Consider the following 25,451-nt stretch of genomic DNA (forward strand, 5'->3'; position numbering starts at 1 on the left):
GTGTCACTATGCAGGGTTAGAGATGTGACGCTTTGCTCAGTTAGCGCTCCAGCTTGCACGCCTCTGGCTACTGCCCGACATCTGAGATGCAAATCTGTCTGTGTGTATGTGTTAGTGTGTGTGTGTGCAGGGGCGTCACAAGGGGTAGGAAAATGGGACTGAGTTACTGGGGCCCAAGGTAGAGGGGCCCTAATAACTTTATCTATTGAAAAATAGCAGATATACAAGCTCACAAGCTTGTAGATCTTCTTCAAAAATAGCAGATATACAAGCTCACAGCGCCGCGCTGGTGCCGCGCTGTGAGCTTGTATATCTGCTATTTTTCAATAGTTAACATTCATGGTGGGGCCGCAGTGAATCCTTGTACCCAGGGCCCAGAATTTGGTGTGACGCCCCTGTGTGTGTGTGTGTGTGTGTGTGTGTGTGTGTGTGTGTGTGTGTGTGTGTGTGTGTGTGTTGGAGCTGTAAAGCCACTGTTTGACAATGCTCTTTCAGCAGGCCGCCCTGTGGTCGCTCCGGGCTACAGAGGCCAGCTGGGCAACACAGAAAGAGAGAGAGAGAGGAGGATGACAAGGGAGAGGGAGAGAAAGCGTCGAGGTAAGGATTAAAGAGGAGGCAGGAGGGGACCATGACTCGTCAGCGCCATCCAGAGGTCAGTATGGCTACTGTTCCTTCTAGAGACTGGAGCTGAATTCTCTTTCAAGATGTCAAGAGGTCTACTTGCTTTCAGGTAAAAAAAATCTTTCAAAAAAACAATAACTTCACAGACAAAAATTAAATAAAAGGGAAACTTCACACTTCAACTGAAATCGCTAAATCCCAAACAAATGTAAAACAAGCAATTTGTTTTTGAGGGATTAGACTGAGCAATGTTTCCCATCTGAGAAAAGATTCAACATCAACATGTTTTTTTTAAAAGTATACAACACGGTTATATACATTTGAGTTTAAAGTACACGTTCTATCCTCAGAGTGCATAGAAATATAACTAAAGTTGGTGGTTATATTTGTACACTTTCAGAGCTACATATGGATAAATTAACATTGTGGTACAGTAGGATTCCATCCTTCAAAGTAAAATCCTCAATGTCCTCTGTTTCTGGCCTAATGTACTCAATACACACTCACTGCCTGAACAAAAGTCATACATGGAGTGATTAAAGTCTTGTTATAAAAAGAAAATAAATGTTAGTGGTATTAACTACATACCAATTTATACAATAATGAATAAGAAGAGGACAAACAAACAATATGCTAAAATACGTTGATAAGACCTGATGCTGATGAAGGGTTTCCCAATCAGAAATCCCGAAAATATGTATGAATTCATATGTATTATAGTGTAAAGACCAACACCTGGTACAGTGGTATAACCCTCACCGCTTCCCTCTATTTGTTCAGATCACATATACAGAGGCATGTTCGTGCATGACACACACGCGCACGCACGCACGCGCACACACACACACACACACACACACACACACACACACACACACACACACACCCTTACTGATGAAACAAATTAAAGCCCTCCTTTTATCCTCTTGTGGAGCCTCTGCCAACTTAATTTGCAAATGAAAAGTTTTGTGAGGATCGTCTTCTTGCTTGGGGGGCATGGCAGCACACTGTGTGTTGGAGGGTGGAGGGGTTGGACAGAGGGTGTGTGTGTGTGTGTGTGTGTGTGTGTGTGTGTGTGTGTGTGGCAGGGGCCCAGATGAAGCAGCCCTCGCCCCGGGGCCCGCTGTCCGCCCGCGGCAGCAGCAAGCCTGTTCCTTCTTCCCTGGACCGCCGCAACCATTTGTTCCATTAAACAATCTCCTGGAGCCTCTGGTATACACACACTCTCTCTCTCTCTCACACACACACACACACGCATGCACACATACACACACACACACAGGCATACATACTCCCAACAACTGTTTGCGTAGCTCACGCCACACATGGTCCTCTATCCATCCTCCATCCTTCGCTCCATCCCTCCCTCCCTCCCTCCCTCCCTCCCTCCTCTCATCCAGACGTATGCACCATCTTTCTTCATGGGGGCCATATGGCCCAGTGAAGCCTGTGGATCTCGCAGCACATCTGCGTATATGTTGCTGCTCTCCTTAAAGGAGTACTGACAGTACACACACACACACACACACACACACAGTCACCATGCGGTTGCAAGTGAGTGTTATGTAGGTCTGTCATATGTGAGTGTGTGTGTGTGTATTTCTGTGCAATGTGTCTACTGTACATGACCTATGTATGTGCGTATGTGTGTGTGTGGTGATAATTGGTAAAGCAGCCTGTGAACAGCTGTGGGGTGAGGAGAGGTTCCGTGGTGTTCCAATGCAGAAAGCGAAGATGGTCGGAGGGGAGGGGAGGAGAGGAGAGGAGGTGTAGAGATGCAGAAAGCGAAGAGGGTCGGAGGAGAGGAGAGGAGAGGAGGTGTAGAGATGCAGAAAGCGAAGAGGGTTGGAGGGGAGGAGAGGAGAGATGCAGAAAGTAAAGGAGGAAACTTAAGTGAACACATGAGCAGCAAGACGCACACATCTCTATGGTTGCAAATACATTCATTTGACTAAAAGATCTTCTCCAATAAGCATCCAGACTAGGGATGGGAAGATATGAAAATTTCATATCACGATTATTGACAAAAGAAATCGCGATTTACGATATTATAGCAATAATCAAAATCCATTATCCTGGATGTGGAACATTTGCCAAAAAATAGCCGATCTACAAGCTCACAGTGAGCTTGTAGATCTGCAATTTTTTGGTAAAGAAATTTGATAAGAGCGTGAAAAAAAGAAGTACATATATTATATAAGAGGGTTTAAATGGTACTGGATATGCAGCTCGGCAAATAAAAGTTGAATTGATCCCAGTGCATGGAAAAGGACAATATCACGATAAATTAAATCTCCACGATACGATTATCGCGAGTGTTTTTTTTTCTTCACGATAAACGATAATATCGCTTATCATCCCATCCCTAATCTAGACTTTGTTGCCAGCACGAGTCTGAAGAGGTCCTCCTAATGCTACTGGCTGTGTTATTGGAGCAGGGGGTTCTAGAATCCATACAATTTAAGATGCCCTGAAGATTTTACATTAAATGTATGTACATTTCATTTACTATATTATATAAACAGGACAGGATATATTGAGTTATATTTAGCCTAAAACTGGTTAATAGTGTTCCCTGTGGTTGAGGATTTAAATGGCAATCTTAAATGTTCAATCATAGAAAAAACTGCCCAAGATTGTAATTTTTGTCACAGTTTGGTCAACAAAACACAGTAAGGGGTCAGCACAGTCCTGTGGACCAGCTGTAGCTGTGTTCTACTTACTGTAAATGTCTTGTTTTTTAAACATGAACAAAGGCTATTATTCTTCTCATCATTCAGCCTACGCTTTCCTATCATAATTACAAAGTTGCTTCCTTTTGTCAAGGTGAGGAAGAATAACATTTGAAGGTTCCAAAAAAAGACAAGAGTTTTGCAGCATTGCTCAGAGATTGTACAAACAAATCAAATTACCTTTAAAATCTGCTTTTGTTTACTATGCAAAACACAGTGCTTTGCCAACCATTAGCAAGAGCAAGCATATCTCCTCGGCATCAATTATATTTGTCTAAATGTGACCAGCTTGGCTCATTTTCATTTGATTGCAAACACACAGCCTATGTGGACATATTTATCGCGGTCTTGTCATGATTTATTTTTTGCTATTGATAGCATACACATTCTATACACATTGAAGGACAAGGAGATCAAACTAAATCTTGTTCAAATGTTTTGTGTCACTAATAAGAACTTTACTTTATTTAAACTACTATGAATTTGACCTGCTTGTAGGATGATTATTATTCTTTTATTCATGTGAACTTTTTGACAAAATTATGAAGCTAAAAACGTGTTCTAAACAAAACTGTACATGAAAGAAAGTGCACTGAAGATGATGAAAAGATGAAAGATAAAACAATGTTTGTACTTTTTATTGCCAAGCATAATGTTCGGTGGCCCTGAACTAAGACTAAAATATACTATCAGAAATTCATTCCAATCTCTGAGATATCGTTCACAGTAAGAGGCGCTTTGTCTCTTCTCTAACCTCGCTCCTCTCTCTCCCCCACCCCACCCCCTCATCTCCAGGCAGGAAAAAGTGAAATAAATAAATAAGCACATGACACACAAAAAAAACATTGTGTGCTAAAAACCCCTGTGTAGCTTGGCAATCGACTCGCCCGAGTAAAAATAAATCAAGCTGATTTTCCAAATGTTGTTTGCCGCGCTGTCGCCGTTCTTCGCAGCACAGATTGCGGGCCGGCGGAGAGGCTGTGGGGTGGGGCGTGGCGCTGGATGGATTGGCGGGCGGGCCCCGCTTGCACCAGCTTGTTAACACGTACACCTTAACCCCCGAGCGCCGGGGCAGGGGCCCCCGCCGAGCGTGCACACGGGGCCGGCGGGGACGAATGTATATGCACACACAGGGGCGTCACAAGGGGGGGGGGGGGGGGAGTGGGACGGAGTTACTAGGGCCCAAGGTGGAGGGGCCTTAATTATTTAATATACTTTAGCTATTGGAACATAGCAGATAAGCTCACAGCGCGGCACCGAGTGCCGCCCTGCAAGCTTGTAGATCTTATATATTTTTTTAAAGTCGTGAAAATGTGTGCAAATCTTAGAATATATGTATTTTTTAAGCGAACATTTGTAACTCAAATTTTGCTTCTGGGGGTCCCTGGAACTAAATATTTTGAGATGGGGGTCCGTGGCCAAATACATATAATTTTGGGGGTCCTTCACATGAAAAGGTTTGAGCACCACTGACATAGAAACATAGGTTTTTCATAAAACCTTAGAAGGATTTGAAATATTCAAAGACTTTCACAAATTTTCTAAGTTTTTCATGAATAGCAGATCTACAAGCTCTGCTATTTTTCATTAGTTAAAGCACAAGCCCGCAGTGAATCCTTGTACCCAGGGCCCAGAATTTGGTGTGACATCCCTGCACACACATGCAACTATATGCAGAGGACTTGGAAAACACGCGCTCAATGTTCAATATGTAAAAAATACTGCCTAGAGAGACTAGCATAATTTTATACGCAGTAAAAAGTCACACGCGCACGCACACACACACACACACACACACGCACGCACGCACGCACGCACGCACGCACGCACGCACGTGCACACACACGTTCAGCAGAGCAAAACAAAGCAAAGCAGTGTATATGTTGGCCTATATGTTCGTTTGAAATGTTTGAAAATGTTTTCAATAGTTTTACTGATTTGCTTCCATGAAACCCATTCTGACAAAATTATATCTGTGTCAAAAGCTTTTGGAGTTTTTGTGTCTGGATCGGATCAAGAATTTCAGTTACGGCACAGCCACATACAGACTAGAGTCAAAGTCAGATGTCGGCCCACTTTGTGAATCATTTCCACACGCGCGCGCGTACACACACACGCACACACAGTTATGTAAAACTCTTATATATACGTCCGGTTCCACACAATAGCTATCAAACAACACTGGCCCCTGCCAACATCTATTTTATCACGAAATACAAAAATGTCATCAAGCGGTTCACAGGCCCCAGAAGAGACAAAGCGTGTGTACGTGTGTGTTGAGCTGAACTCAGGAGGGGCTTTTTAAAATATCTGGAGGCTTCATCAACCAAGTGAAGTGTCAAAGCAGAAAATAAAACCCAAGTAAAATGCCAAGAGTGATTATCGTAGCTCAGTTGGGAGAAGGAGGGGAGTTGGGTGCCAACTTCCCAGCCAATCCACTTTTGGCAACCAGAGGCCTACGCTGCCAAAGCACCGCAGAAACGCAGCGTAACAACACCGGCACACGCGCCGCGCGCACGAGGCGCACCCGCGCCACTAGAACATATGCGTGCAAACATACAGAATATTCATCGCTTACACTCCCAGACAACGTACTTTTTGTCTCTTCCGAGCCCACACACACACACACTCACACTCACAGACAGACATGTACGCACATGGACGCACATAGGAGGCAGCTGTGACTGAGTAAAACTTTTCTTTTTGGCATGGGCGCTCTGTGACAGGTTAACGCCAGTGGGCGGGAGACAATATGTACTGTTAGGGATGGAAAGGGGGAGCAGGTTGAGGCAGGGTAGTATGCAGTATGTGTGTGTGTGTGTGTGTGTGTGTGTGTGTGTGTGTGTGTGTGTGTGTGTGTGTGTGTGTGTCTCTGTTTGTTTAATGCAGGATAAGTTGTTAACTATCAAGTGCGTGCGTGCGTGCGTGCGTGCGTGCGTGCGTGCGTGCGTGCGTGCGTGCGTGCGTTTGTGTGTGACGCAGCAGGGAGCACAGGGCAACGACACCCACACACGTGCGCCCACATTGGCAGTGCCAGGCTGCATGCCAAGAGCCCCGTGGAGTCACACGCTGACTGGGGTGCTGCATACTCTGAGAGGAGAGGCCCCCACGTAATACACACATGTGCGTGCACACACTCGCACACACAGACCTACACATCCACTTAGCTTGAGCCAGCCAAGGATGAAGCCAATATGGAGGAAAAAAATACATTCTTTCTAGTTTAGTACTCATATTCTTGTTAATTGTACTGTGCACCAGTTCTAGTTTAATGCTGCGTGTTACTTAAAATAAAAATGTTTGTTTTTGAAAGAAGCTATTGCACACAGCCAAAAAAGAAAGGTATATAATAAATATGTAATTGAACAAATAGGGACGATACATACTCCACTTTTAGAGCCGAGTTTAAATCGGTTTGGCTCTGTCCAAAGTAGTTTTGGAAATTCAAGGCCTTAAAATGTCTTAAAAAGTATGGAATTGTGTAAGTGGGGGTATTGAATTTTATCTGGGGCAGAATGAATAAACGTGTCGCAAACAGACTTGTTGTGTTTCACTCCGTGTTTTTTGTAATGATTCCAGACAGTAAATCCCGCTTTGATAGGTGGCGGCATGCCTTGTGTAGCTGCCCACAGTGCCAACAAGAAGCAGCTTCCGTCCTTTCCACTACAAGGACGCAGCATTGAGAGGGATAAACTGACTTTGTTGATGCTGGAGAAAAGTTGATGCTCGAGGAATATGGGGAAATGCAAATTTAATGAAAAGTGGCTGCTGGACGAAAAGGTATAAAGAGTAAAAACTGGTTGAAACAAGCCAAGAAGGACCCGTTTGAAGTACGGTGCGAATTATGCAGAAAAACTTTTAAATTTGGGAATATGGGAATGAAATCCCTTGATTCCCACATGCGATCTGAAAAGCATAAGAACTACGCTAGTACTAAAAAACAACTTCAGTCGACTTGTCAGAGATGAGCCTACTACTGTCACTGTGGCAAAAACATCATCTTCGGCATTCAGCGGCTATCGAAGCGGGACGTAGCCCACCATCTACATTTCTTTGGATTGAGTCGGCCGGGTCACAGTTTATGGGCCGTTCCACGGCAGATGATATGGTGGAGCATTTCAAGGTAAGCGCAAGCTGCGCAACATTAGTTGCTTTTATTCACATATTATGGAGATTTCTGTGTCTGTCAGTGTACCTTTTATGCCCATATATGGAGTTCCATGTGGCCCATGGAATCTAGGCCAGTCTATGACATCATATTGATGGCATCAGCGTATACTCCATATACAGGGATTTGGGGTTCTATCAATCTTTTTCGGGAGATCAGCTGAATCGACCAACCTACCGTACAAACTTATTTGACACGCCTGCTTGAGAAAAACGCATCAAGCAGGTTACTTAAGCACAGATTTAGGATAAGATTGACCTTCTTCAATCCATGCGGTGAAAAGCCAAACCGGATCCCGGATCAGCAGCCAGAGAATTCATGCGCCTTTTAGTGATTATCTGAATTATTTGTAAAATTATCGTTCATTTGGCTATTTTTGCCATTATTGATCGTACATCGCACAGAGGTTAACATTATCGTACACATATGATTATTATGGTGCATCTAGCAGCACAGGTTAGGGTTAGAGATGGGGTTAGTAATGTGGAGTCGGACGAACGCAACGTCGGAGTAATGTGTGTCGTAACAACGCTGCCTACCCGGTAACATTATCATACAAATATGATAACTATGGTGCATCTAGCAGCACTGATCAGTTCTAGTTGAGTGCCAGTAGCCATGTGTTATTTGCACATCAGTTCCATTGTAAGCCATCACATCTTTCATCCCTTCCACAACCAACAAATGTTATACTCAGAACCTCAGGATAACAGCACTTTCTGACAGTGTGTGTGTGTGTGTGTGTGTGTGTGTGTGTGTGTGTGTGTGTGTGTGTGTGTGTGTGTGTGTGTGTGTGTGTGTGTGTGTGTGTGTGTTAGGGCATTCACGAATAGTGATATTTAGTATTCTAATTATTCGACCTCAAAGTATTCGAATAGTCGAATATTCGACAGGACTGGCCAAACTGTAAAAGTAAGCAAGAGGCGAACATTGTGAAAATAGCCGATCTACATGCTCACAACGCCTCGCATTGCGAGGCGTTGTGAGCATGTAGATCTGCTATTTTCACAATATTTATCTGCGGAACCGAGTCACATTAAATGTAATACCTACAATTCCAAGTGCTTGTCAGGGTGGGGGTCCCAAGTTCATATATGTTTATTTTGGGGGTCATGGCCTAAAAAGGTTTGAGAACCCCTGGTATAGAGCATTAACAAATTCATCCACCAGGGGCATTGACAAGTCATTCTTATGACTTCCTATCTAGCCAAGCTTTATAAACTATATATTTTTTAAAGAGAAAACAATAAAACAATAAAACAAAATGAGTGAATATTCGACTTCGGTGAACAACGTCGAATAGTGACTTTGATATTCGAATATTTGGTGAATGCCCTAGTGTGTATGTGTGTGTGTGTGTGTGTGTGTGTGTGTGTGTGTGTGTGTGTGTGTGTGTGTGTGTGTGTGTGTGTGTGTGCGTGCATACCGGTCCTTCATGCGCTGGTGCATGCGGCCATGCTGAACACACTGCTCCTCCATGTCAGAGCAGCGAGCTTTCAGTCTCTCCACTGTCTCCTCTAGGTGGTGCTTCTCCAGGGACAACACCTCCCGCTCACTCCTACACACAAACACGCGCACGCGCGCACACACACACACACACACACACACACACACACACACACACACACACACACACACACACACACACACACACACACACACACACACACACACACACACACACACACACACACACACACACACACACACACACACACACACACACACACTTTAACCAGCAATGCAAAGTATGTATCGATTCAGAGAAGAATTATAACATGCAACAACTTCTGAATCCAAAGTTGTTTACTTCAGCAATACAAACTCAAAACTCAAAACCCAAAAATATAGTGTCATAAATGCATATCAAACTGCATAAATTAGTAACTTTTTTTTAAATCAAAAGAATAACACAATGTGATGTAGTGGAAAAACATTAGTGACACTCTCAGATTTAAAACAACACTGAGGATTTTACTGTGTAGACTGGTGGTGACCCAGAGATAAACAAAATGATCCATTGGGGGTCTTTTTTTAGCCTAACCTTGAAATGAAAAGGGCAGAGAATCACTGTTTTACGCTAAGTGCAGTGCAACACAGGAAGAAGTCAGTGACATTATACAACCTAGCCAACTTTAAGCTTGGTCTTAACACAACATAACTGTAACATAGGAAAAGGATGAACTGCTGACAATATGATGCCCGATGGAACAGAGCATCGCTGTTTGCCTGACTGTCTCAGTCGGAGCAGCGGTCCAGCAGGACTTTAGCCGCTACAGTGGGCAAGGAGAGTCCAGCAGCTCAAACAGCTCCAGGCTCCCAACACACCAACACCACACTCACAAACCACATACAGTAAAAACACACACACAGCAGATGTAAGAGCTCTGTAGAGAGTGAGTGTGTGTGTGTGTGTGTGTGTGTGTGTGCGCGTGTGTGCGTGTGTTACTCGCACCGATAGCTGGGTAACAAATACGTGATGCATTTGTGTTCCCGCCCACGTGTATATTATGCATTGGGTTTTGTATTTTGTATCGCCGAGTGTGTCCACAATCAAGCACAGTGGGTGTGTATTGTGCGCAGATTGCATTGCATGTTGTGTTTGTGTGCACACGTGCATGCACCGCGCGTGTGTATTTTGAACCTTATAAGCAAGAACATGGTGTGTGTGTGTGTGTGTGTGTGTGTGTGTGTGTGTGTGTGTTTCCTATGGCCGGTGAGACCAGGGCGGTCTGTCAGGGCCAGATTGGGGTCCGTCATGTGACTAATGTGCAGCACAGCTCCAACAGCTGACAGGACACTGGGCACAGGGTCACACACACACACACACACACGCACACGCGCACACACACACACACACACACACGCACACGCACACGCACACACACACACACACACACACACACACACACACACACACACACACACACACACACACACAGAGGACTAGGGCAGCCCAGATGGAGAGCAGGGCGGCCCTGCTGTGACTACTGTAGCATCAGGTTAACAAGAAAACAGGTCAGAGAGGAAAACAGAGTGTGTCCACTGTACCCGGCAGCACACTCTACTTCCACTCCATGTACCATGACAAAATGACCACGTATGGGAGGCATGGGTCCCATCTGAAGGCAATCGCACAGTTGCAACTTGCGTGTGATTTGACTGGAGTTGGCGTTAACCACTGAAAGGGGGCATTTCACTTTAAAATACTTCTGGGGTCATTTTCATATTTAGATATTTCATATGCATTTGATACAATACCATCAACTTTCAACCTTCAACTTCAAATTCCAACCCACCGAATGTCCCTGATCCAGTTGACTGATAGTCCTGGATGGGGAGAACTTAATTCCCCCATTTTTCTTGGCCTTTCACACAGATCGGTGCAGTTTTACATAAATAAGTTAAATTGGCCTGTTATAGTGCATCATGATAACCTGACTGCACCAGATAGTTGCAGCAGTGCGTAACGCTCTGCCTTACATCTGGGACCTCTCGGGCAGACTCGATGTAAGGGGCGGGCCATTTTTTGAAATTCTTTAGCAGGTGATTGGATGTGGCCGTCTCTCTATCACAGTCTGGGAGTGCCAACTCCAACCACTCATATTGGCCTGTCTGCATCCACGTGGTCTGCAATCAGACTCTATTGGCTCAGAGCTGCTCAGAGCCCGCCCGTAGCTGCCGCTGATTGGTCCGGCCCAGGGATTTACGAGCGTTATCAACTCCCACCGAGAGATCTCAGATGGTAAAGTAGGGCGGTAGCCTACGCACTACTGCCACCATCTGACGCAAGTCAGGTTAGCATCATGAGGCTGATTTGAAAAACTTCCAAGTGACATTTCTTCCTTGGCCTAGTGGGAATGTACTGTATGTGCAACATTTCAAGGAAATTGCACGCTGCGTTCATGATTTGAGGTATTTTGTTCAAAACGGACTAATCCTGCAAACTCACATGACTATAGAGATACTGTGCATGATTTTGTAGGAGTAATATCAATATTTAAAAAATCGGCCTCCTGGTGGCGCAGGTCAATCAGAAAAATTCGGGGTAGAGGTTCTGCTCAGGCATCCAGAGAGTGTGTGCGCACCAGGGACGTGCTGGCCATTGGGAAAAGCGGGACAACTCCCGAACGGCCGGTTCATTCCCGGCCGGTCCAGGCCGGCCATTAGGAAAAGAAAAAAAAAATGTCTGCCTTCGTTCCATTTTGGGGGCTGGGCGACCAACAAAGTAAATAGTCACTGTCGGGCAGAAACCTTGTATCTCCAAGTTTCAAATTTGTCAATTTTTTCGCAAAGCAAAGCCCTGCTTCATCATACAAGGCCGTCGCACAAAAGTAGTGAAAACAGCAGATCTACAAGCACACAACGCCTCGCGGTGCGAGGCGTTGTGAGCTAGTTTAAATCATTTTTAAAATGATAAATACAAAACAAACAGTTTTGGACATACAAGGTTTCCACCCGACAACGACGAAATATAACTCATGTAATTGGATCACTGGATTGTCACTTGTCATGATCGGAAATGGCAAATCTTTGAGTAGCAGCAGCGCTAGAGAGAGAGATCTCTCTCTATAGCGCGCAATGAGGGCCTCTCCAACTCTTTTTCCCGGGCTGAATAAGGGGCCCAGCATGTCCCTATTGTGCACAGTTTCTCTGCAATGGGCCAACGGTGCCGGACATTAGCTGCTCGCAGACAGACGGACACACAAACAGGGTGCAAAAGAGTCTCGGCCATACCTTCGGGCTGGCGGAGACAACAATGAAAAGATGGAAAAGACATGCTGCACAACTGAACCACAGAATGCACTGCAGTCAATTCTGAAGGTGGTTGGTGAATTGCTTTCATATAAAACTAAAGAGATGGATGTGTGAGTCAATGAGTGGATGTGGAAAATGTATCTAAGCAATGGTGATTAACTGTGTATGACTGTATGTTGTGTAGAGCAGACAAATAATTTAATGAATGGGTCATTAAAGATGTGAGCATCAGACATACTCCAGATGAAGTCAAATAGTTTCGGCTTCAGCTGGTGAATAAGAACAAAATTATGAAATTGAGGATCCAACAAACACGCCTTGAAAAAGTTTGTTTGGGCAGTTATTTGACCACCAAGAGTTTCTACAGTAGCAGAACACCAACGCAAAGACACCAAAGTGAACATGTGTGTTTACTTCTGCAATCTGCCAGCAACGTACAATGGACAGCAGTTTTAAAGAAAGGTTAACTGAGGGCAGTTATTTGACCACCAAGAGTTTCTAACTAACTACAGTAGCAGAACACCAACGCAAAGACACCAAAGTGAACATGTGTGTTTACTTCTGCAATCTGCCAGCAACGTACAATGGACAGCAGTTTTAAAGAAAGGTTAACTGAGGAGCTACGATCCCTCTCTGAGCGAGTATAAATACAAACAGACAGCGATGTGATAGCACACATGTTGTCTGCATTGTCTGTCGCCAGAAACGGCAACACATCTGAAACAAAGTATGTCAAAGCAGGTCGGATGTTGGTAAACAAGCGCCATTCCAGCAAGTATAAAAAACTTTAGTTCTCAGAGAACTTTGTTCTGAAAATGTATTTGACTTGGAGTATGTTGCCAGCTTTAGCAAGTGAAAGATTATTTCTAGAATTTATCTCGATTTTGTCCGTAGAAAAGTGTGTGTGTGTGTGTGTGTGTGTGTGTGTGTGTGTGTGTGTGTGTGTGTGTGTGTGTGTGTGTGGTAAAGACTATGACAGTGGTGACCTGCTTCTTTCTGTATGATCCTCCAGCTTGCCTCCCAGCATGCAACACTCTTCCTTCAGCTTCCTGATCAAGGAATTCTGGGAGCTCAGCAGACCTTCCATCTCTTCAACTGCAAGGGATAATGGGAAATCACAGGTCATGGGGTGTTGTGCAGTGTGCAATACTGTATAATCAAGTCACTTTTTAGACTTGTGTATCATGCCTGGATTTTCACAATCAGACAAAAATACATATTAAAATCCCTATATTAACTCATTCTGTGCCAGATGCCAAAATGGCTCCAAGGTAGCTGTGCCGAGATTTTGTATGTTTTTCTTTACTATGCAATGAAAAAAAAGATTTTTTTTTTATAATTTTTTTCACAGAAACAGACACAGTTGTTGTGATTCAGTGGCAAAAAGAATTTTGGCAATCGGACAAATGGTTCCAGAGATAGAGCTGTTTGAATGAAAAAAAGTGTCCATCCACTAGAATGGACACACATGAACACACATTTTCTCAATCAGCTAAACGAGGGAGCGAACACACAAACAGAGAAAAGCATCTCTCTGATCTCAGGTCATTTTGACAAAAAAAAAAAAATATGATTTTTTTTTTTTTTTTCTATGTAAAAAACACAAAAACCGTCATAAGCCGTCATTGGCACACAGGGCTATTGGAAAAAAACCGTCATAAGCAGTCATTGGCACAGAATGAGTTAAAAGAGCTATATTAATTATGAATGTGATTGAATTCCACACTAAATTAGGGGCGCAAAACCTAATTTTCTGGTATTTATAGATTATTTCATGATTCAAAATTATTTCTGTAATGGGGTTTTGGACAGCCTTCAGGTACAAAAAAAAAATAGGTCTGAGGTTTGCTTTGTTATCAAGAATAAATAAAATGTTAAACAAAGAAACTCATAGCTAATTAAATTCAAAATAAATAAATAAGAATAATAACTGCCAATTTTGCTTTTACTGGAGAGCATCATGGCAACAAGAGTTACTGTGCTTTGGCCAGAGAGCACCAACCTAGCATCACACACCATAAGGCCGGCCACATCAGTCGTTTACACTGGACAGAGTGTCATAGATGTGTGTACATCCAAATGTTCTGCCAAACGGCAGATACATATGTCTCTTTGAATGTTTTCCAAAAAGATGCCTTTGTAGACATCTACCGTACAAATGAAAACTGTTCAAAAAGGAAAACAGAGGAATTCGGGACAGTCAGAGGCATGCAGAGAAAAGAGAGGGATAAAAAGAGGTGCGGATTGCTGTTGAAAGCGCCGTCGTTCTGCTAGGTTTCCGCCCTCACTGCCACGTCCTGGTTCGCACGCGGGGGTCTCTTTCTGAACAATCCAATACTGGGCTTTCATCGTGCCTTTGAAATCGTCCGCGTTCCGTCTCTCCAACATATGTCTGTTCTTTTAAAATAACAATGGCAGCCGTTTGCAATTGGGGAAAGCATCCACCTGCTCCGGCATTCTGCTGCAGTCGACAGAAACGGAAAAAAAAGAAGAAAAAAAAGAAACTAAACCAAAATAACAAGGACTCGCAGTCTTTGAAAAAAGTACCTCAGACTTTTTGTGCTCTGCACGCCGGGCGTGTTGAGGCAGAAGAAAGAGTATCGGATGGTGCTGAGGGAAGAGAAAGGAATATTGTGATCAGCTAGGATCACAGGGAACATTGTCTGGGCAACAACTCTAGAACCTTGTTCTCCTCACTATAGGATGCTGTGATGTTGGTCAGCTAGGAAAGCATGGAGAAGAAGAACCTACAATTCGTTAATCATTTTAATCCTATATACTTTGTAATACATCATGTAGCGAAATAGACAATCCACAGTACAAGCTCACAAAGTGACACAACAGTGAATGGCATGGTCCTATATTCTAGGACAGGGGTCTTCAACAGGGGGTCCAGGAACCCTAGGGGGTCCTCAGAGTTACTTTAAGGGGGCCACCAAATCTTTGTGTGATAGGATCATTATTTTCAATGAACAACTTGAACCCTCGCATCTGTATTCTAAGGAGAACTTTAGCCAACAATAGCAGCTCTACAAGCTCTCAACGCCTCGCAGTTGGCAAATAGGTTTGGTGTAAAGTATCCGTGATTTAAGTGGTTAAATGTCATAGACTGATGACAATGCTTTCATAAAATCGATGAAAATCTGCAACACAATTTCATACAGTATGTAGTGGGGGTCCCTGCTCTATCTCCCTCTCAGTTAAGGGGTCCTTGGCCTGAAAACTTTGAAGACACCTGTTCTAGGACCTTTAGGGTGAACGTGCTGAAGGTGTGAAACACACGTTGGCCAATCGTCTTGCAACGTTTGGCGCACGCTTTCTCAATCATGCAATGATGAAAATAAAGCATTCTTTGTTCTTTCTGTACTGGGATTGTTTTTTTACTCCCAGTAACCCTCCCTTACTTTCCTCTCCTCATGTGGGAGGTAAAACAAAAAAGAAAACAAGAAGAAAAAAAAATGTGCCCTTCACTTTTCAGTGGCTGCACATTGTGTAAGATGCTAGTTAACTCCAAACATACCCTCTTCTTTTTCTGCCTAGCATATGTGCCCACACTCAGGGTGCCGCATCGCGCGCAGCGATACTGTACGTTGGACAGAAGTTGTGGGCTGCCGCTGAGCTCAAAACTGTGCACCGCGTGCCATGTGGATGTTTGCACTGGATAAAAGTTTTGGTCAGTGGTGGAAAAGTTGCGTGCAGAATGCTAATTACCCAAGAGGGGCTTTGAGTGCGGCTGGCCACGCGTATAGGCCAAAACGCATCCCGGGAAACAAAGACAGCAGAACTGGCACTGGAAACAAACAGCGGAGAGATGGAGGGAGGGAGGGAGGGAGATGGAGAAAGAGAAAAATACGAATAACGTGGAAGCAATGGCGTCCACGTTTACTCCAAAGCTGAAACACGGGAGAGGAAAAAAAAGGAACGCTCCAAAAAACAAGAGGGCGGGAGAAGGTGAAGGAGGAAGGACGGACGGACGGGCGGAGGATGGAAGGACGAAAGGATGGACGGAGGGGGCTGGATCTGGAGAGGGAGAGAGAACTAATTACCCCATCGTCTGTTGAGTTGCGCCGGGGAGAGGAAGTGATGCGAGCTGCTAAAAGGACGTACCCCCCCTCTCGCCCACTTTTACACACACACACACACACGCACGCACACACGCACACGCGCACACACACACACACAGACACACACACACGCACGCACGCACGCGCGCCACAGTTTCCTGCTGTGCTCTGATGTCAGCTCTCTTTAGACAACATGTGTGGTGCCGACATGAGCCAGAAACAAACCCTTTGTTTACCTCCCCTCCATTCATCCCGCTCTCCCTCCCCTCCTCTCTCCCCCTCATCTTTGTTTCGGGGGTACCAGCAGGTTCCCTGGTCGTTGGGGATTGGGGCACCACAGGTAAATAAAAAGAAAGGCACAGAGAGAGGGAGAAGGAGAGAGGGATGGATGAACGTAGGATTGGAGGGAAGGAGTGAAAGCGCGGTGGAGGGGCCGTGGCGTGTGGTGGTGGAGGTGGTGGCGTGGGGGTGGAGGGGAATCCAGATGGTGCAACAGATGTGGTAGCAGCAGCAGCTCTGCTGTGCACACAGACTTAGAGAGCGCCGGGCTGGGTCTCTTTCTCTCTGCCTCCATCTCTCTGTTTTCTTTTGCTCCGTTTTCCCCCGGTTTGTCTCTCCTCTGTTCTTCGGGGGTTTCGTCTCGGGACCGCTCTGCTCCGGTCTTGGCGATTAGTTCAGATCCACCATGGTTTCATGTTGGTGGAGGAGGTTAAACGATATCCTACTGTAGGTTATATCTGGATTGGGTCTCATGGATGCAGAGCAAGGCTGCTTTTCACTTGCTGGCCGTCTAATAAGCCACTAATTCAGATAGGGGACACCCAGGGGATGTTGTGTGGGGAACGGATTTACGCCAATAATGGCCTGTATTCAAGTAAAAGCTGAGTCTTCAACGATGCCCGGGGGTGTTGTCGGCACAAACAAATAAAGGTTGGTCCCAAATATTCCATCCAGATTGGCTTCCAAAGTTAGCAGGAGTTTTGAATAACATGCCTCAAATAATGAACGCAGTGTGCTGTTCCGTGAAATTTAGGCAGAAGATGAAATGCCACTTGAAAATGTTCTAATCAGCCTCAGGTTGGCGCTATAACAGGCCGATTCAGTGTTTATCTATAACTGCACCGATCTGCGTAAAACATTGCATGTGCACTCCCTAATTTTTCACATTTACCTTTTATAGTGCTTTGTCCAAACATCACACAAATTATGGTACATTATGTGATCAAGATGATCTGTCCGATTCTTCATATTCCATCAAAATTGCTGGCCCACAATAACCTACCTGACCTGGCAGACACCTGTGCTCCGAGGAGCACTTTTTCAAAGGACAGTTTTGTATCATTGTACTATTTGTTAGATTATTGCAACCGAAGGTCGCAGTTTAGTATGTTTTTTTTTTTTTTTGCTGCTTGCTAAATAAAAATTGGAGCAACTAAAAGTGAGTGCGGGCTACCTTGTTTTGTACTTAGTATTACTGCACTGTCAGTTATAGCTCAGCACCGAAGACAGGAGGATGTGCGTTATTTTTTCTCTAAATAGTATGTGAAACGGCACATGCTGACTCTGTCTGGACGTGTACACTTTTTTACGGTCTCTGGGTTTGCCGCTCTGACATCACTGTGATGTCAAGGGGACCACTCTTAACAGAATGGGTTTTCTGCTCTGACATCACGCTCTGGCTTCACTGTGATGTCACACTAACAGAATCCCTTTTATGCCCATATGGAGTTCCCTAATGTCATCAATATTAAGCCCATATCTAACAGGACCTCATATGGGAATGCCCATATATGGAGGCCACATCGGCCACATACCACACAAACCGAATCCATATATGATGGCCAAGACAGATGGAAAAGACAGCCCATATTTGTGTGGCTGGTTCCTAGCCCTTTAGGGCGAGGTCACTCATCGCCTTGAGGCACCTTACTAGTATATACTGTATATATATATAATGAATATTAATGCTGTTGCGTTACTCAGGACAAAATCGGGATTAATTCTAGAAATAATCACACCACGTATGAAGTGAGCAGTGCCTTTTATGGGGGTGGGACGGACATACATACAAACATACAGACAAAGTCAGATGTAGGAGCGGTTAGCACCGCTCAATAATCCTATATCAGCGGACGGACCTCTGACGTCACTCAGCCATAACCAGATATTAAGAGTTCTTCAGCTACGCCCCAAATATGGTGTGTTGTCTAATCTCAATGTGTTATAGTTGTCATGGCACCATCCACACACAAATCAGTCAGCTCCATATATGGCACAAAAGGGGGAATGACTTATACTGTATGCATACAGTATACTGATGACATTAGCAATCTCCATATATGGTCATAAAATGGACAAGTTAGAGCTAAAAGGATATCAAGAAACAGAGGGAAAGACAAAGACGGGGAGAAAGAGGGGAGCTGAATTAGAAAACCAGGTGGACATCGGTCAGAGGCCAATCAGAGGTGAACGCCAATTTAGTTCTTTTGACCACCACCAAAGGGGCACAGCATAACCCACCTCTCTGCTGGTGTTCCTCCTCCTCTCTCTCCAGCCGATGAGTCAGCTGGCCCTCGCTCTCCCGTGCAGACTGGGTCACGGCCGCCACGTCCTCCTCGTGAGCCCGCTCCGCATTCTCCTTCTCCTGTCTGATAAAGAAAAGAAAAGAAATGTGTCAAGGTCCTCCTTAGCAGAGAGATGAGAACTGCACTGGCATCTGTGTTTGTATGAAGCCATGCTTGGAGATTGTCCTAGATACTGTATATCTCAGCTATTCTGGAATGGGCCCCCGCTGGACCCTATCACACGCCATCAAGTGGTTTCACCACTTTTAAGGTGCCCACGGTTAACACTGAGTTTGGTAGATCTGCTTTCAGCTTCTGTGGCCCTAACACATGAAATGACTTACAGACTATATTGAAGCTGACCACTCGGGGACTGCCCATAAGTCCGAAATCTCATTAGTCCAAATTTAGTTAGGGTTAGGTTTAGGCATAGTTTTACTGAGGTTAGGGTTTGGGTTAGGTTTAGGCATTGTTTTACTGAGGTTATGGTTAGGTTTAGGTTTAGGTATAGTATTTATACCTATATATACCATAGTACTTTTCACCAGGTTAACATCACCAGATTCTGACTAATGGGATGTAGGAACAATGAGATTTCGGACCAATGCCATGGCACGACCACTCTTGAATCGCTTTAGATCTCTGGTGACCAAACCGGTCACCACAATAATTAATTATTTTTAATTTGGTCTTAGTTTCTACTATAACTTTTATATGCCACATGTTTGCCTTTTATTGTTTCTCAATGTAATGTTTTTTTTTTTGCTTTTGCGATGTTGTTAAATTGCTTTTGTATTGTACTACTCGACGACACTGCAAATGAGTTTAACGACTTGAGAATAAATATATCTTGAATGAATGAGTAAAACCTTGTAAATTTCATTCCTTGATTCAACGGGAAAGGGGGGGGCTTGTGAGACATACGGATAAAGAAAGAAAGAAAGAAAGAAAGAAAGAAAGAAAGAAAGAAAGAAAGAAGGCTGAGAAAGAAAGAAGGCTGAGAAAGAAAGAAGGCTGAGAAAGACAAGCTGAAGACTCGGGAGGGGTGGAAGGGTAAAAGTGTCAGGCCCCAGTCAGCCTGAAGACCCCTGAGTGATACTGCAGCTGTCCACGCTTTGCACACACGCACGCAAACACAACATCCTGGAAGATCTATGGTCCATTACAAGAAACAAGAGGGTATATTTTACCCACAGGTTGTGTGATTGTGGCGAAGGATGTGGTTCTAAGCAGCGTGGTACATGACATTCCTCTGCAAAGTGACTTTCTTTTCACTTTCCTCAGGTGTTTGTCCGACCTGCTCTGTTGTGGTCTGCTGTGGACACAATTCTTCATGTGGTGTGACAAACTGGAGGTGACAACACACACCGAATGCCACTGTAGGATCAGAAACACACTCCGTTTCTACACTCTCAGAGTCAGATTAACTCCAAACTGTACTGTGTAAACCAGGGGTCGTTTTCAGTCCAAGGACCTCTTAGTTGAGAGAGAGATGAAGCAGGGACCCCCACAACCTGTTAATAGATTCCATATAATTTCATCTTTTGACAGCCCAATCATCAGTGTATTTTGGATTCATATAAATTTGTGTTTTCAGATATTTAACCACTTGAACCGTCAATACTTAAAAAAACTTGACCTTTCACTCTGTACTTAGACTGCTTTTTTCCCCTCTACACCAACACTCTTTGCCAAAAATAGCCGATCTACAAGCTCACAACGCCTCACAGTGCGAGGCGTTGTGAGCTTGTAGATCGGCTATTTTTGGGTAAAGTTCTCCAAATATGGACGCTAGGGTTCAAGTGGTTAATATAAAAAAGGAGAAAAAAAAAGTTTCCATCACACAAAGATTCGGAGGACCCCCTGTAGTAACTCTGAGGACCCCCTAGTTGAAGACCCCTGGTGTAAACCTAGTAACAGGCTGAATTTCTTCTTACATAACATGTAAACTAGGTGGACGAAAATCAAATGCTGAGTACACTATGTGATAGCCGCTGCTATTTAGAAAGAAGGAGATTCAGTTTTCTAACAATGCAGTATTGTAAATAATCAGAAAGATGGGTCAAATCAGCAGATTTTCTGTAACTAAAGTCTTAATTTTGAGCCAGTGTTTGTGACTAAAAAATCTGTCTAGTCTGAAAAACTTTAGTTCTGTAGCACATGTTCTGTAACATGTCACCCTACATTCACAAGCTTCAATATATATTTCTTGTTGGGCAATGATATATAGCAGATATGGAAGCCAAGATTTGCTTTATTGAAATCTGATTTAAGTCCCAAAATGGACAAAAAAATAGTTTCTTTGGTCAGAAGATCTTGTTTTTCAGATTTTTTATAACTTTTAATGGCAGGGCACATATGTAGTATTTCTTGGTCCCCCTACATTCATTTAAAGCTATTCAATATTAAAACTGAGCGACTGAGATACGAACAAAGACAATTACTCTGTTGAGTCTGCCGACATAATCTCAAAGGAGTTTTATGGGTGGGGGGATGACATATTTTTCTGGGTATACAAACTAAACTAGGTCCAATTCAACTGATTCCAAGACTTCCCGAACAACAGAGGGCCGGCGACGGCAAAGAAAGACTACAAAGACAGGAAAAAGCTAACAAATAAACACAACTCTTCCTGAAGTCCAAAAGCTGCTAATGAAGAGAGAATTCTCCAGTTTAAGTGAAAACTTTTCTCCCCTGCAGCGCTTGGCCCGCATCTCTAAAGTGACCGCGTCTGTCTGTTCCTTCATGTGTGTGTGTGTGTGTGTGTGTGTGTGTGTGTGTGTGTGTGTGTGTGTGTGTGTGTGTGTGTGTGTGTGTGTGTGTGTGTGCGTGCGTGCACGTGTGTGTGTGTGTGTGTGTGTGTGTGTGTGTGTGTGTGTGTGTGTGTGTGTGCTCAGATGTGTTTATGTTTTTGTGTGTGTGTGCGTGTGTGTGTGTGTGTGTGTGTGCGTGTGTTCTCCTGCTGTCCTGCTGTCTGGGGTGCGAAAGCGGGTGTCGGGTGCTCAGGGGACACCAGGAGAGTGTGTGTGCACGCTTGTGCGCTTGTGTGTGTGTGTGTGTGTGTGTGTGTGTGTGTGTGTGTGTGTGTGTGTGTGTGTGTGTGTGTGTCTGTGAACCCCTGCTGGGTTTGAACAGCAGCCGGAGCCACCAATGCACACACCAGGCCTCAGCGGGAGATGGCGGGCAGGCGGTGCCAGCCATTTGGTCCTGTGAGGGGTTCCAGGGGGTTGTGTGTACATGTGTGTGTGTACGTGTGTGTGTGTGTGTGTGTGTGTCTGTGTGTGTGTGTGTGTGTGTGTGTGTGTGTGTGTGTGTGTGTGTGTGTGTGTGTGTGTGTGTGTGTGTGTGTGTGTGTGTGTGTGTGTGTGTACTCTACTGGGGGATGCTGGGAGAGGGGGCAAGCCTAGCACCGGACCAGTTTACCCACCAATTAGCATCCGACAGACAGCCAAAGTGTTCCAGCAGTCGGTGTGGTGACGAACAGGAGGGCGACAGAGAAATGGGCACAACGACAGACGAAAGTAAAAAAGTTAGAGAGAGAATGGAGATAAAAGCAGCAAGCGGGAAAGAAAGAAAAACTAGAAATGAAATGTCTACAAATCTCCCAGCCCTCCTGAGATATACCTTCAAGAATTCTAACAGAGGAGAAAGAATCGTTTGAGGTTTATCGTGCCTCATGTCTTTTGTAACCCTGCTGAACTAATGCAGAATGCCGAATGCTCCTAGAATGGCAAAAGTGCCTCAGTGATAGATACATGTTGCTGTGAATGTAAAGCATTTGCAGACAAATGATAGATGTCCACGTCCTGGTCTGGAACGGGCATCAGGGGGCGATGAGTCGAGCAGAGGCTGAATACAGTAGACTGAAGCGGAGTTATTCTCCCTGGACAACATTCTGCCTTCTAGATAACTGTTCAACGGGCTCAGGGTTTGATGCTTGTGGCAGGAACTCTGGTTAGAGCCTGGGAGGCAATAGACTCAATGTTCAGTTAGTGGATAGCTGGGACTGTTTGTACATGCCTGGCCTGATACACCATTGGACAGCTTGATAAGTATGGCTGGAGTGGCATGGGCCAGGGGCCTAAGGTAGGGTTGGAATGGCTCTGGGGTTGCGGCCAGGTAGAGGGGCTGCTGGGTAAGTGGGAGGTGGCAGAGGCAGGGGCTGGCGTGGTAGCTGGCTGGAGAAGGGCGAGAGGAGAGAGAGGGGGGGCCCAGTCTGCACTGCCTGCCTAAGTGGGCACTATTCAAGCTGTTGCCCATTAGATGTGGGGTGCCAGGGCCCGACCAAGCGCGGAGTTTGCAGCACCCCGCGGTGTGGCCGGCAGCCCACGCCAGGAACCACCAAATGCCGCGGTTTATCAGAGAACGAGCACAAATTGGAGTCAGACGGTAGACTTTGCAGACGTTTGCCGACGCCAGACCCCACCGGTCGCTGTTAGGGTTAGAGTAAAGTGAATACACACAATCTCTCCCAATAAACACCAACTCACAAAGCAACAAAGCACACATATTGTATAAGCACATGTGCACACACTAGAGGGCAATATTTTGTTAACTAAACGGACATACTGTACAGTGTTACAAATAAATGTATCTAGTTGTCAAATAATAATCAAGAGAAATGTCCAGAGTTAGTACAGCTCCCATTTAAGCCTAATGCCTACTATTAGGTGCTACTAGGCTAACAAACAATTAACAAGGGCTTCATATGCAGCCTTTTCTATTCCACATAACAAAGATTTGAAGGCTGAAGACAAAATACTAAATATAAACTTCATGATTAATACAGTAATTCACTTTTTAGTTTTTCTGTCAGGTGTGAAGGAAGGAAAGAGAATAGTTTTTTCTGTCTAAACTGCAGTCAAAAATGCAAATCGCCATGATAATCAAATACAGTAGTGTGTGTGTGTGTGTGTGTGTGTGTGTGTGTGTGTGTGTGTGTGTGTGTGTGTGTGTGTGTGCGAGCGAGCGTCTGTGTGTAATACCCCCAAATCTTGTGACACATTGAGTAGGCCTAACTGACTGGTACGAGTTTGTGAAGTAGCTGAGGCCAAACTGGTCAAAAATCATCAATTTGGTGCACTTGGTGAAGAGTTTCAGATTTTTGGTATGGTGTTAGGTATGGGTATAAGGTTTTCAAAAACCATCGCAAACAAGTTGGGCTCGCCCCCTAGTGGTCTGTTTGCAATGAATCAAATATTACATACGTCAGTATATGGTTCAAACCCCAAATAATTGATGAAAGAGATTTCTCAATGGATTCTGTTACTATTCGGTATGATAAACAACATACTAAAAATTCAGGAAAAAATAACTACCGGAAAGGCTTCATTTTCAAGATGGCGTCCACAATGGCTGCCAGGAGCTGAAAATGCCTATAAATTGTGTTTTAATGTGTAAAAATCCATAATAAATCTGCACTTGGTGAAGAGTTTTTTGATTTTTGGTATGGTGTTAGGTATGAGTATAGGGTTTTCAAAAACCATCGCAAACAAGTTGGGCTCGCCCCCTAGTGGTCTGTTTGCAATGAATTCAATGGTAGATTTGTTAGTATATGGTTGAAACCCCAAATAATTGATAAAAGAGATTTCTCAATGGATTCTGTTACTATTGGGTATGATAAACAACATACTAAAAGTTTAGGAAAAAATAACTATCGGAAAGGCATCATTTTCAAGATGGCGTCCACGATGGCTGCCAGGAGCTAAAAATGCCTATTTAATGTGTAAATATTCATATAAAATATGCACTTGGTAACTAGCTTTTACATTTTGGCATGGTGTTAGGTATGGGTATAAGGTTTTCAAAAACTATCGCAAACAAGATGGGCTCACCCCCTAGTGGTCTAAAATATACTGACCTATCTAATATCTGATTCATTGCAAACAGACCACTAGGGGGCGAGCCCAACTTGTTTGCGATGGTTTTTGAAAACCTTATACCCATACCTAACACCATACCAAAAATCTAAAACTCTTCACCAAGTGCAGATTTATTATGAATTTTTACACATTAAAACCTAGTTTATAGGCATTTTCAGCTCCTGGCAGCCATTGTGGACACCATCTTGAAAATGAAGCCTTTCCGGTAGTTATTTTTTCCTGAATATTTAGTATGTTGTTTATCATACCCAATAGTAACAGAATCCATTGAGAAATCTCTTTCATCAATTATTTGGGGTTTGAACCATATACTGATGTATGTAATATTTGATTCATTGCAAACAGACCACTAGGGGGCGAGCCCAACTTGTTTGCGATGGTTTTTGAAAACCTTATACCCATACCTAACACCATACCAAAAATCTGAAACTCTTCACCAAGTGCACCAAATTGATGATTTTTGACCAGTTTGGCCTCAGCTAAAGACAAAGATGGAACGCACTGGGGCGCCAGCTGGCCTACTGGTCCAGACGCATACCACATACCGTAGGCATGCCATTGTCACATAGGCATTGATGTCTGATGGCATCACCAGTTCGATTCCCGACATTTCCTATCCTTCTACTGTCCTATCCAATAAAGGCATAATAATCCGAAAAACT

At 44.2% G+C, this 25,451-nt stretch overlaps 1 protein-coding gene across 2 annotated transcripts in view; it reads right to left on the reverse strand.

The window, feature by feature from the left end:
- The window catches only part of sdccag8 (SHH signaling and ciliogenesis regulator sdccag8), an 86,799-nt gene that overhangs the window by 11,767 nt on the left and 49,581 nt on the right, over positions 1-25,451 (reverse strand). For both annotated transcript variants that reach the window (XM_080740518.1, XM_080740517.1), the window contains exons 12-14: positions 18,864-18,991; positions 13,266-13,374; positions 8,948-9,079 (exon numbers count right to left, since the gene is read on the reverse strand). In XM_080740518.1, coding sequence (XP_080596644.1) covers positions 8,948-9,079; positions 13,266-13,374; positions 18,864-18,991 — 369 coding nt within the window. The remainder of the gene's footprint in view (positions 1-8,947; positions 9,080-13,265; positions 13,375-18,863; positions 18,992-25,451) is intronic.

This window comes from Nannobrachium achirus, assembly GCF_963921795.1.
Source record: "Nannobrachium achirus genome assembly, chromosome: 13".
Lineage (NCBI taxonomy): Eukaryota > Metazoa > Chordata > Actinopteri > Myctophiformes > Myctophidae > Nannobrachium > Nannobrachium achirus.